Here is a 12,514-nt window from a genome sequence, read left to right on the forward strand (position 1 = left end):
CCAGTACAGAGATCAGGGCCTAAATCCATCTTTTTTCGCATTCCACACCACCCCAGTTCAAACATGGCCATATGCAAATCAGCCTTGACCCTGTGCCTCATGGGAACAGTCCAGCCCGAACTGCCAAGCCATGTCTTTCCTGGACCGGAATCAAGCATCCTAGAACCGGTTTCTGGCTATCAGCCGTCTTCAGCCAGGATAGCTTGACTCCAGTGGTGTGGAGAGCATGGGACTCACGTCTGAGCATACCCATCCCCTCGGGGTGACAAATGCAAAACAAACAGTTGATGGACAGAATGCAGAAGAATGTCATACATTCACCCCAGTACAGAGATCTGGGCCTAAATCCATTGTTTTTTTTGCACTCCACACCCCCCCAGTTCAGACATGGCCATATGCAAATCAGCCTTGACCCTGTGCCTCATGGGAACAGTCCAGCCCAAACTGCCAAGCCATGTCTTTCCTGGACCGGAATCAAGCATCCTAGGACCGGTTTCTGGCTATCAGCCGTCTTCAGCCAGGATAGCTTGACTCCAGTGGTGTGGAGAGCATGGGACTCACAGCGTCCCCTGGACAGAGCCTATTCGTCTGAGCCGGGTAAGCTGGGGCAACAGCAATGTTATCAAGTTTAATTTGTTAAAAAAGTTATTAAGAAATCTCTTAAGTTCAAAGGATTAGCAGCAGATAACTAGCGATGAAAAAACAGATTAAAAAGCTCCCGGCTTCCGCCGCAGGAATTGCTTACTGGATGACAGCTAGGGATTTGGGTGCTAGTGCAGGGCTTCTTTTATTTCTGCCTAGGCCACAACAACCAGCCCGCTGCCAGCTCCAATTCACTCCCAAGATGGCGATGGTAATTTGGGCGGCAGTTCCCGGTGTTGATACAGCATTCCCTGGACAGAGCCTATTCGTCTGAGCCGGGTAAGCTGGGGCAACAGCAATGTTATCAAGTTCGATTTGTTTAAAAAGTTATTAAGAAATCTCTTAAGTGCAAAGGATTAGCAGCAGATAACTAGCGATGAAAAAACAGATTAAAAAGCTCCTGGCTTCCGCCTCAGGAGTTGCTTACTGGATGACAGCTACCAAGTGACTGCTCCGCTACACAGAGTATCCGAAGAGCGGCTGTGATTCAGGGCTCATGCCTGCATAAGAACCATTCTCCAGAGGTGAGGCAGCACCACTTGAAGTCTGTATAACTCGTTGGAGAAGCTTGGGGCCTGTCTAGTGCTTAGAGGCATGCCCGGAAAATGAAGGAGAGTGCTTGGTCCTTCAGCAGGATTTCCTGTCTAGGAGGAGAAAACGAGTGATATTTTTGGTGTGTGGAATACACAGGCAAAGGAAGTTAACTTGTTTTCAGGCATCTGCCCATTGACGACCCAAGTTGAATGGAATCACCCAGCTTGCTATTTGTAGTTCATGGGGAATCAACCTCAGAATTGCCAGCCTGACACTCATCATCTTCACTGTGAACTAGGAGACTTGTTCTGTCATAGTTGAGCTGTGGACTGAGACTTCATCAACACTGTATCAGTGGAAACCCCACAGATGTTCCACCGCTGCAACTGCCAAAGACAGATGGCTGCTGAACTGGACCTGCCATGCTCTTTTTTCAGCAATGTGAATTGAGAGGCACAGATGATACTGCAAGGTTGGTCCTTCTGACAGATATGGAACTTGAGTGACCACAAAGGATGCTCTGAACAGACACAGAAATCACAAATGAGAAACAGAGATTGTGTTTGACACTAGAACCGCACATTGTGAGATGTAATTATTGACAATACATACTCTAGCAAGATACAAACTGAACTGACCTACGGGTCCTCAACTTGAGAGATTGTCCCCCTAAAGCCAAATAGTGAGCTTTCATCTGGGCTGATTCTTTCCCTAGATTTCCTTGCACTATGAGTTCACAATAGTAGGTTACGTGTTGAAGCCATTGGCTGTGCTATATAGCTTAGAAGAGTTGGAACTGCCAACACTGAATTAAGACGCTATGATTGACGCAGGAACTAGAACCATTGGTTTTAGCCCATAGTATTGTAGAATCCAGTGGGTGAACTCTGTGTAGTATTTTTTTTTGTTCTACTATAAAGTGCTTCTCTTTTTCTAACACCAACACTGGCTGTACAATATGATATTGTATCTCTTGTTTGACTGTTGAGTTCTGAGTCTTTGCAGCAATTCAACTTCCCTGAAAATCTCTTGACATCTCGCCATTGCTACCTTAAGAGTTAAGTGTGTAAATGGTGTACTTGACCCAGTTTGCAGATCCATAATAGGAGATACTCCAGGACACCAGTGGCGTACACAACCCATCGCCATAGCTGTCTACAGGGTGGACTCACTTTGGGGTCTGACACAGATAGATGACAAAGGCGTTTTGCAAACTATAGAGACACAAAACCCTGGCAACTCACACAGATGATGCGAGCAATAGTCTTCCATACAGAAATCCACTTCCCAACGTTCACATGTGGTCCCATACACATAAAAAGAGACAAAGGCTTTACTGCTCATCTCAAGAAAACCCAAACTAGCACTTTCGTAATGCAAGAAAACGCAAGCACTCTTGTACCAGCTAACTCTCATAAAATCACATACAAGTCTCAATTACCTTTTCCTCATCAAATATTTTCAGTCCACCTTCAATTGTTTATGCCATACTAGATCTGCAGCCAGATGCTGCATTGAAATTGCATGTTTTATGTCCAGTCTCACATCCTTGACTTTCTATGCCTGACAACAACTTGGCTTTCTGACTCTTACAAGCCTGTACATGACTTCAGATGCCCTCGTTTTTTTGCCATTCTCGATGATCTGGAAATTAAATGAGGTGGAAGGGTTGAAATTACAGGCTGTCTTTAACTGAGGGATTCTGAGTGACATCAAACAAAAAACAAGAGCAAAGCTGAAGCTGTCCATGATGTCACTCTAAACCCTGATGTCATAAGCATGCCTATAATTCACTTTTCATCCATCTATATTTTCTTGTCATATAAAGCCCCCAAATCCATCTGCCCTTCTTTTAGGCTGCTACACAGGGACATAGGAGTAAAGAAGGAGCAATCCAAAACATGGCCGCTCTACCATTTCTCCAAAAAGTACCTGGTCTCCTGCCACTCACCCACCACTCTCTGTGTTCTTTCTTCAGATGCTTTCTAGTGCTGCTCTGACAGGCTCATGCCCACTCAGAGTTGCCTGGGATCCCTTCATCACATAAACAACTGTTGCTATGTCATAGCAGTGAGTTACTGGATTTGAATCAGTTATTCAGACTAGTGGCTCTCTACCACAGCAATACATACCAACTCCTTTAACTTCTTCCTGGGTGACTTCAACTTACATTGGAGAGATGAGTCTTATTCTGCTGTGTCACATCCATCTGATCAACAAACTCCTACCAAATGTGTTCTACACCGGCACAGGAGTCGGGCTCTAGCCTCACTCTCCGCATAAGCAGGAAACGACTCCTCTAGAATCATCCTCTGATACTGGGTTTACCACTTTGTAGTTGGTTTCTCACTGTTCTACACCAGAACGTCCAGCTGCAGGTAAACAAAGAAACCTAAGTTCTGGGTCAGGAGTTTCTTCAATATTGACTAATCCCTACTAAGAAGGAAAGCAACCTCAAAGCTAATGCACTCACAGAATGATACTGACACTACCTAGCTAGCAGAGAACTGCAACTCAGGCATGTTGAATTTGCAAATGAACTTTCCCTCCTTAAAATGAAAAAACTAAACATGTCGTCAAATAATTCACAAGGCTATGCATGAGGGCTCTGCAACTTTCCCAGCATTCAAACCAATCATCTCCAGAGGCTCCTGCTTTCTCTAAAGTACAGACTATCTACAACTGGAAACTCCATCATTCAGAAAAGTCTGAACCCGAGCAGAAAGCTTTCTCAGGGAAAGCTTCCAAAATAAGGAATGCAGTTTCAATCTTTCTAGTGAGTCCTTCAAAACAGACCTAAATGTTTATCTCTTCCAACATCATCTCCCTTTATAATGGATGCTTACTCGTTACACAGAACATTGTCAGAAATGGTCCATTTCAACTTCCATCTGAAAGATAAAGAGTGTTTTGTTTATCTCTAGTGTTCACACTATTGTCTTTCATGCTCGCATTAATTATATTGGCTGTGTTGCTGATGTAATGTACTACGGTACAGTGTTATGACTATATTGCTTATGTTGTCTACATTTGTGTTACTGTTCCCGTGATGCATAGGTAAAACACTCTGATGCCCTGGGGGGGCTTGTTGGCACTATACATGAATTCACAAATACATAAATATTAGATGTTGGATAATGATGCCTTACAATATTTTCCATAGATGCTAAAGAATACAAAAGGAAGATTGTTTTCTGGAGGGTGGCCACAACCATTGCATCCTTTTTCGTTATTCTGCTTATCATACTTGGATTTACCTTCTACTTCATAAAATGTAAGTACCTACCATGCAGTTCTAAATTAAATAATTCAAAATGTAGCATGCCATCTCTCGTAAGCAACAACTACTGGTTTTATCTAGTACGGCTCTGCCACTAACTATACGTTTACATCAGTTGCCAGCCCTCTCGGTTAATCAAACGCTAACTCTAGCGCTGGCAAAAGCTGCATATTTTGCACATCACGCATTTTAATGGAACGGTTAGGTACGAACTTTAAATCGGTTGCCTTTATCTTATTGTTTTTTTATAAACCATTGCCACTTTTGCACACTCAACTTGTGGGGTTGAATGTAATGCCCCACGAACAGAGAGCAAGATCTATGGAGCTCATTCAAAGTAACTTTATTTAAGTTTTAATTATCATGGGGAGAGTCTGTCTACTCGGCAGTCTCTCGTAATCGCCGCTCTGCTCACGCACCGCGTGTCAGGCCCCCATCGCGATACCTTGCCTGGGTCTCGTGACTACGGGAAGCTAGACAGCATACTATACATCTTCCCTCTTAACAATAATGAACAACTGAAGCTGTGCCCATAGGCGTGGGGGAAGAACAAGAAAGAGAGAGAGAGAGAGAGAGAGAGAGAGAGAGAGAGAGAGAGAGAGAAAGAGAGAGAGAGAAAGAGAGAGCGGGAGAGAGAGAGAGAAAGAGAGAGAGAGAGAGAGAAAGAGAGAAAGAGAGAGAGAGAGAAAGAGAGAGAGAAAGAGAGAGAGAGAAAGAGATGGCTTCACAACTGAAAGTCACTTATGTGTTTTGGTAGCTGCACCACACGGCCCCTTCGGGTGTGCATTCTGGTCTCTTGCTCTTTTCTTCTGCGGGGTCCGTATGGCCCTGTGCCTTCTTCTTCATCTCTCTGGCAGGCGTTAAGTGTCTCACCAAGGATGCACCTATCATCGGCGTCCTGGCTGGGAAGATCCGATGTTGTTTGTCTAGGTGCTTGTCCCTCCATGCTGGCTGGTCCGGTCTCACTCATATTGTCTGTAGGGTGTGCGGCGGCTCCCGTTACATTGGGGCTTTCCTCTGGTTTGCTGTCGCCCATGCCCCAATGCAGGATCTTGTTGCACTTGGCCATTCTGGATTGAGACCAGACCTTGCCATCACTCAACAAGGCAGAGCGGGTGTAAGCTTCCACCACCCGCAGGGGCTCACTGAATTTGCTGTCTATTTTGAGTCCTGATTGACCCTTCTTGACTCTGACCCATTCTCCTTCTGCCAATGAGGTGTCCCGCACCTGGTTCCTTTTGTCATAATGTGCTTTGTAGATGCTTTGTGCCTTCGCTATGATGCTGCGGACATTAACTGGAGACCATTTGCTCTGAAGTCTCATTGTCATCCATGCTGTGTTGTCCCTGGTGAAGGGTTCTCTGCCTCTTAATATCTTAGCTGTATCCTGTCAAGGTGGGAGTGATGCGGTATGCCCATACTGTGTTCCTGACCTCGGATTCCCAGTTCTTTCCAGCGCCTATGGCAGCTTGGATCAAGCCCATTATCACACGGTTGAAATGTTCCACTTGGCTGTTACCCGCTGGGTGCTAAACCGGGGCGTGCTTCGTCTGGATTCCATTTCGGTTGGTGAAGGCCGTCCATTTGGTCGACGTGAACTGGGGACCATTGCTGCTGGTGATGGACTTGGGGATGCCCTCCCTCAGGAAGATGTTGGTGAGAAAGGTGATGATGGCATCGGAGTCTACTGAGTTGCAAATTTCCACTTCTGGCAACTTGGAATAGCGGTCCAAGTTGACAATGAGGTGTTTTGGTGTACCCCAGGTGTCCAGGATCGGGCCAACAATGTCGATGGATAGGTCCTCCCAGGGGTTGTTGGGAGTGGAGAACTCACCCATGGGGGGCCTCATGGTGACCAGGGTTTTGTCCGCTTTGGCGCAGTGGGCGCTGTCCCTCACAAACCTTTCCACTTGTATGTCCATGGCTGGCCACCAGTAAAGTAGTTTATCCGCCTTTTGGCTTTCACAATGCCCAGTTAGCCTTCATGGTTGATGTGCAGAATGCGGTCGTGCAGCGCCTTCGGGGACACCACCTTGTCCCCTCGTAGCAGGAAAACGGAATCTTCGCCAATGGAGAGTTTGTCGCGGAGTTCCCAGTTTTTTCTGAGGTTCCTGTCGATGTGCCTCTTTTCAGGCCAGCCTTGTGTGACATATGTCTTGACCCGGGAGAGTTCCGTATCTTTCTTGTTGACTTCTGCCCAGTCTTGGGCACAGACGTGTGTTCATGATCCGTCATGAAGGCGACACTGTACTCTTCCCACTTCGATGACGTGACGGGGGCTTCCATAGCTGCTGCTCGACTCAGGAAGTCCGCCACTCTGTTCTGCGGGCCCTGGATGTATTCCACATCATAGACAAAGTCCAACAGATGCAATGTCATTTCAGCGATGCGTGTTGTCGCAGGCACATTGCCGCTGGATGTAAGAACCTTAATCAGGGGTTTGTGGTCGATGCAGAGTGTGAATTTTGACCCCCAGAGGTAATTTCTCCATTGCCCAGATGACTGCTAGCATTTCCTTCTCAATGACACTGTACTTCTCTTCACTGGGGGTGAGGGATTGTGACGCAAACCCCACAGTTGTCTCGGTGCCATCAGACGACTTCTGGGAGAAGATCACTCCCAGCCCTTTGTCACTAGCGACCGTGGCGAGGATGCTGGACGCAGCGCCGTTGAACCAATGTAAAGGAACCGCCTTGCATATGTCCCGTTTGATGGCTGAGAATTCTGCTTCCGTTCCCTCCGACCAGACGAAATTGTTCCTTTCCTTGAGCAGTTGGCGGAGGTTGTGTGTCTTAGTCGCAAAGTTCCTGACAAATTTACCATAGAACTCCGCCAGACCCAGGAATGAGCGAACGTCGTAGTTGGTTGTCGGAGATGGGGCCTCCACGCTCGCTGATTTGGGGGTTGTTAGAACTGGCTGTCTCTAGTTGGCAGAGGTATACACTTCTGACAAATAGGGATACACCTTTTCTAGTCAGGGCAAGGGGATCACACCCTTTGATAACCCCTGCTCACCCCCTTGGTAGCTTGGCAGAGCAGACAGGCTTATCTCAGGGGCTGTGCGTTAAGCATTTATGACCACATAAAGTAATAAAGTGAATACACTACAAATGGACACGACACAGTAGTATTATAAAAATAAGGATTTTTATATAAGGCTTAGCACAAGACCAAATAACGACAAAAATATACACAATCTTATTAAATACTCTTGGAAGGGAAAATAATAATTCAAATGTAGTTTCTTCTTTAGCACAAAGTCTTTTGTATCAAAAGCAACTCTTCTTCCTGGAAACACAGTTCTTGGCAACAATGTAACCCACACAGGAGTTACACGACGTCGAGGCAAAGTTACTCCAAAGGTTCGGCGCCGACCGCGAGGAGCGCTACGTCGAGCCAGAGTCACACGGACCCCCAACAACACAGTACCTTAGGAAGATGAAGCACACGATTATCAGCGGCGTCGAGCAATCCGGCGTCGCGTCGTCGGTGTCGATCAGGCCTCAGTAGTCGTTGATGTCGATGATGCTGTTGCAACAGTGAGCAGTGCTCACGGCGTCAAGAGGGCTTCGAAGTCGATGCGATCAGCAGCGGTGCAGACACAAGGTCCCTGGCGTTGCTGCTGGTGTCGATCGGGCCCGGCGGCTGGCGTCGAGGAAGCGGGACACTGGAGCCGTTTCTCACTATGTCGGGCTGGATTCGGCGTCGTCCGTCGGCGTTGAGATTGCTGGATTCTTTCAGAGGTGCCGGATTCACAAGTTCCAGCAAATAGCACTTTAAGCAGATGAAGTCCTTTAGCCCTGTGACTTCAACAGGAGACTGGCACTGTTCCAGTCCTTGGAGATTTTCTTAGCAAAGCGTGAGAGTACACACACAGTTCCCCTCTCCTGGTTCCTTGGCAAAAATAAAGAAGCAATGCAGGATTCCCCCCAGCAAACAGCACACTGGCAGAAGGGGTAGGCAAGTCCTTGGATCAGCAGGCTTCTTGTCCTTGGTTTCAGGGTTCCTTGTCAGAAGTGATCTAAATTCTTGGCTCAGGGGTCCTTCTCTTATACCCCTTTTTGGCTTTGATCCCTTTGTCCATGCAGGGGGATTTCCCAACATCCTGGGTCTGTTGTGGGTGGAGCCAGGCAGAGGCACCTGGCCTATTCACTGAGCAGAGCTGGGTCTTCAGACGCCCAGCAGGAGGTGGAGCCAGCATTGTCACTGGCAGGAGCAGAGCTATCGGCCTCCTGGTAGGAGGTGGGGCCAGGATCGTCCATGGCAGACACAGAGCCATCAGTCGCCTGGCAGGAGGTGGAGCCAGCATTGTATCAGGCAGGGCAGGCTATCAGCAACTACTCTCCCCCTACTCTCACCCAAATGTCCCACTCATCCCACACTGACTCATCCAGACCTCTGGAGCCACCCAGCTCCTGTCACACACACACCAAACTAGCAGAAACCAGAAATAGTTAGACAAGAAAATAGCCACTTTCTAAAAGTGCTATTTTCAAACCCGGAGTCCAAAAACCATCCACACCAACGGATGCGTAATTAAACCCCGAGTTCAGGGATACCAAACTCGACATTGCACCATGCTCCCGAGCCCGCTAGGATTATAGCATTAATAATCCCTGCAGCCCATTCTAACTAATGGAGAGCAGGTTACCTCGCAATAGTGAAAAACGAGCATGGCGTTGATTCACTATTAGACATGCCAACTTGGTCAGGCCTGTCCTACCTTATACTTACAGCGCACCCTGCCTGTGGGCCTACCATAGGGGTGAATAAAGTGAAGTTAAGGGAAGGTTTAGGGACTGGCAAGTAGGTGTACTTGCACAGTCAGCGTGACAGTACTAGACTGCATGTGGGTCTGGCAATGGCAGACCCTCAGACATACTTTTACTAGGCCACTCTTGTGGGTGGCACAACATGTGCTGCAAGCCCATGAGCGGCATTTGCATTTACACGCCCTGGCACTCCTGGTGCACTAGACTAGGGACTGACAGTAAACCAAATAAGCCAAACATGGAATTCAGTCATTAGAGTAATTTAACATAGGGAGCACTTGCACTGTGGCACTGATCAGCAGTGGCACCGTGCCCAAAGCATATACCAGCAAAAACATTGTAAAACAGTGGAGGCAAACAGAAAAAATGGAGGAGAGACTCAAGCCAATGATGTCAGGTCTAACAGGGGTGATGCCCGTGTTGCTGATTTCGTGCCCCAGATATGTGACCTTGCGGAGACCGAATTTGCATTTCTCTAATTTGGCCGTGAGGCGTTTGCTGCCAGCGCGTGTAAAACGGTGTGTAGAATGTCGTCGTGTTCAGCTTTGGATTTCCCCATGACGAGGATTTCGTCTTGAAAGTAGAGGACACTGTGGACCCCTTGTAACAGCTTGTGCATACGTTTTTGGAAGACAGCCGCAGCAGAGGCAAGCCCGAAGGGCATGCTTCTGAACCTGTAGCACCGAAAGGGTGTAATGAAGGATGTACATTTTCGGCATGTCGGGTGGAGTGACTCTTGGTGGTGAGCGGCTTTGAGGTCGATGGTAGAGAACATTTGATACCTTTGGTCTGGCCGAGCAATTCGTTGATTTTTGGTAACGGATATTCTTCCACAATGACATTCTTATTGAGTTCGTGAAGAACGATGCAGAGGCGGATCTTCTCGCTTGGTTTGCGCACCACCACCAGAGGTGCCAGCCATTCGGAGCATTCTATCGGTTCGATTATGCCACTGTCTTCTAGGTGCTTGAGTTCTAGCTGTACCACTTCATGGCAGTTAAACTGGATGTTCCGGACTTTGTGGGCGACAGGTACCGCTCCCTCTTCTAGGACGATCTTGTGGGAGAACTTGCACATCTTCCCAATCTGGTCGCTGAAGACAGTGGGGAACTCTGCTTGGAGTGAGGATGACGTGGGTGTGTCATCCGTCAGAAGCACTTGCATGTCGCTGCCGGGGTTGAGCTGAATCCCAAGCGCCTCCTGGTCAGCCCAACCTAGGACTGTTGGGCCCTTTTTAGCCATGTACAATTTCGCTGTGGTGTGCTGTCCTTTGAATTCAAACGGGAGCTGCCGGAAACCTACCATGCGGATCCTTTCCCCTGTGTAAATGACTGGATGGACATCCGTGGGTGCAGATGATCGCCCACCACTCGGGCGAAGTCTCAATCCCAAATCTGTTTCTGGATGACAGTGTAGGGCGAGCCTGAGTCTGCCACCATGACAACGTAGACGCCACATATGGACAACTTGCAGGAGGGTTTCTTCCATGTAGGACCGCCCCCTTCGCTCAGAATGTGGTCTTCGATACACAGTATACAATCCGGGTCTGAGAGCTCCGCTCCCTCCTGGTCATCAGAGATGTCTTGGATGTATTTGACCGCTGAGTTTCTGGGCCTCTGACGGCAAACCTTGCCGAAGTGTCCTGTGATGTTGCAGAAGGAGCACTTGACGTGATGTGGGAGTGCCTGCCGCATCTGTAACAGGCACCTTGTTTCCCCGGAGGGGCGCAAAGGGAACCTCTGTTCCTGGACGTAGATTGGCTGGGGGAGACTAAGTCCTTGCGGCTTGTGGTGCAGTGTCTTTCTTGGCTGCAAGTGCGCATCGTTTGGATAATTCTGCACGTTTCACGATCGCAATGATCTCGGGAAGGGGTGCTTCGTCGCTCACCCAGAGCTTTTCCTGGACACTTGTGTGGGTGGAGTGCATGATGATTTGGTCCCGAATGAGGTCATCGTGCAGGGTGCCGAACTTGCAGTTAATGGCTAGTTTCTTGAGGGCCGCCACATAGTCCTCCAATGACTTTGCTTCAGCCTGCTTCCATTGGAAGAAGTTGTAACGGTCTATGGCTGTGCATATCACGGGCTGGTAATGGCTGTCCAGATGTTAGAGGGCATGTTGGAATACATCGTTGTCGGTGGAGGCCTTGGTCTTTTTTACCAGCTGGTCGTAAACACGCAAGCCCAAATTATGTAGTAGGATCTTCTTCCTCCGCTTGCTTGAGAATTCCTCTTCACCCTCGTCCTCCAACGCTGAGAGGTAATTCATGAAGTACCCCTTCCAATCGGCCCACTTCATGGCTGGTTCCCCGGGCTTAGGCAGGAAGGACACGGGTTTGGTTAAGGAGAAGGTCAGGGCACAAATGGTGCATGTGAAGAGGACTGCAGTGGTGCTTAATAGCACCTGTAGGGCCCGGATGACACCTGGCGGTCCTGAGGGTGGGGCAGCCCTGCGTGGGCTTGAGGGCGCTGCTACCAGGGTCGCAGGCTGGCACGTGTCGGTGCGGGAGACCACGGTGAGGCTTTGTGTCTCCTGGCCGCAAGAAGGGAGATCTGGATCCTATAGGGTGAGTGTCCCATGTTTGATGCTGCCCGCCAATGGTACACCGCGAGGGTGGCGCATGCCAATCTGTCCACAGGTGAGGGGGGAATCACGTGAAAGCAGACCTGGGGGCAGGCTCAACGCGCACAGCCTCAAAATGCAGCTGTGGCTCCCTTGGTACTGCAGCCTATAGGTGGCTGCCTGTGGCGATTGTGCTGTGAGGTGCAGAGGCAGGTATCATGTGAGCAGGGGCTCAGTGGTGACTGCCCTTGGGCGCTTGGCCTTGTAATGACCTACTTTTCTGTATGTTTTGGTGCTTCTGTAAGTCACCAGGCCATTACTTACCACATCCTTTCTCAGGATCCAGAAAGACACCACATTTCACAATACTTACCCAAGAAAGGAATAAACACTGACAACATATAAGACCATTGCTGAGGAGCTCGCAAATAACAACAACTCACAACACCTCCCCTTCCGAGAGGGTACGCAGCAAATCACAACACCTCCCCATCCGAGAGGGTACACAGCGCATGCTCCTCCTAGCAATCTATTGGATAGAATAGTTAGAATTTAGACATCCCTGCTGGGAGCCGATTTCCCTTCCGTATCAACAATTACCCATTAGAGGGGAATCGCCCATCCCTCTGTAAGTAATTGGTAAAAAAGAGGCCTGACCTTCCTTCACAAGGAATAAAGACAAATTATATACTCCAAGGATCCTTTATTACATGATAATAGAATGACA

At 48.4% G+C, this 12,514-nt stretch overlaps 1 protein-coding gene across 1 annotated transcript in view; it reads left to right on the plus strand.

Moving 5' to 3' along the window:
• LOC147701850 (CD209 antigen-like protein C) overlaps positions 1–12,514 on the plus strand; it is a 124,185-nt gene that overhangs the window by 12,524 nt on the left and 99,147 nt on the right. Inside the window, exon 2 of the mRNA XM_086930483.1 lies at positions 4,340–4,450. Within this exon, the coding sequence (XP_086786609.1) occupies positions 4,340–4,450 (111 nt within the window). The remainder of the gene's footprint in view (positions 1–4,339; positions 4,451–12,514) is intronic.

This window comes from Lissotriton vulgaris, chromosome 7, assembly GCF_964263255.1.
Source record: "Lissotriton vulgaris chromosome 7, aLisVul1.2, whole genome shotgun sequence".
Classification (NCBI taxonomy): domain Eukaryota; kingdom Metazoa; phylum Chordata; class Amphibia; order Caudata; family Salamandridae; genus Lissotriton; species Lissotriton vulgaris.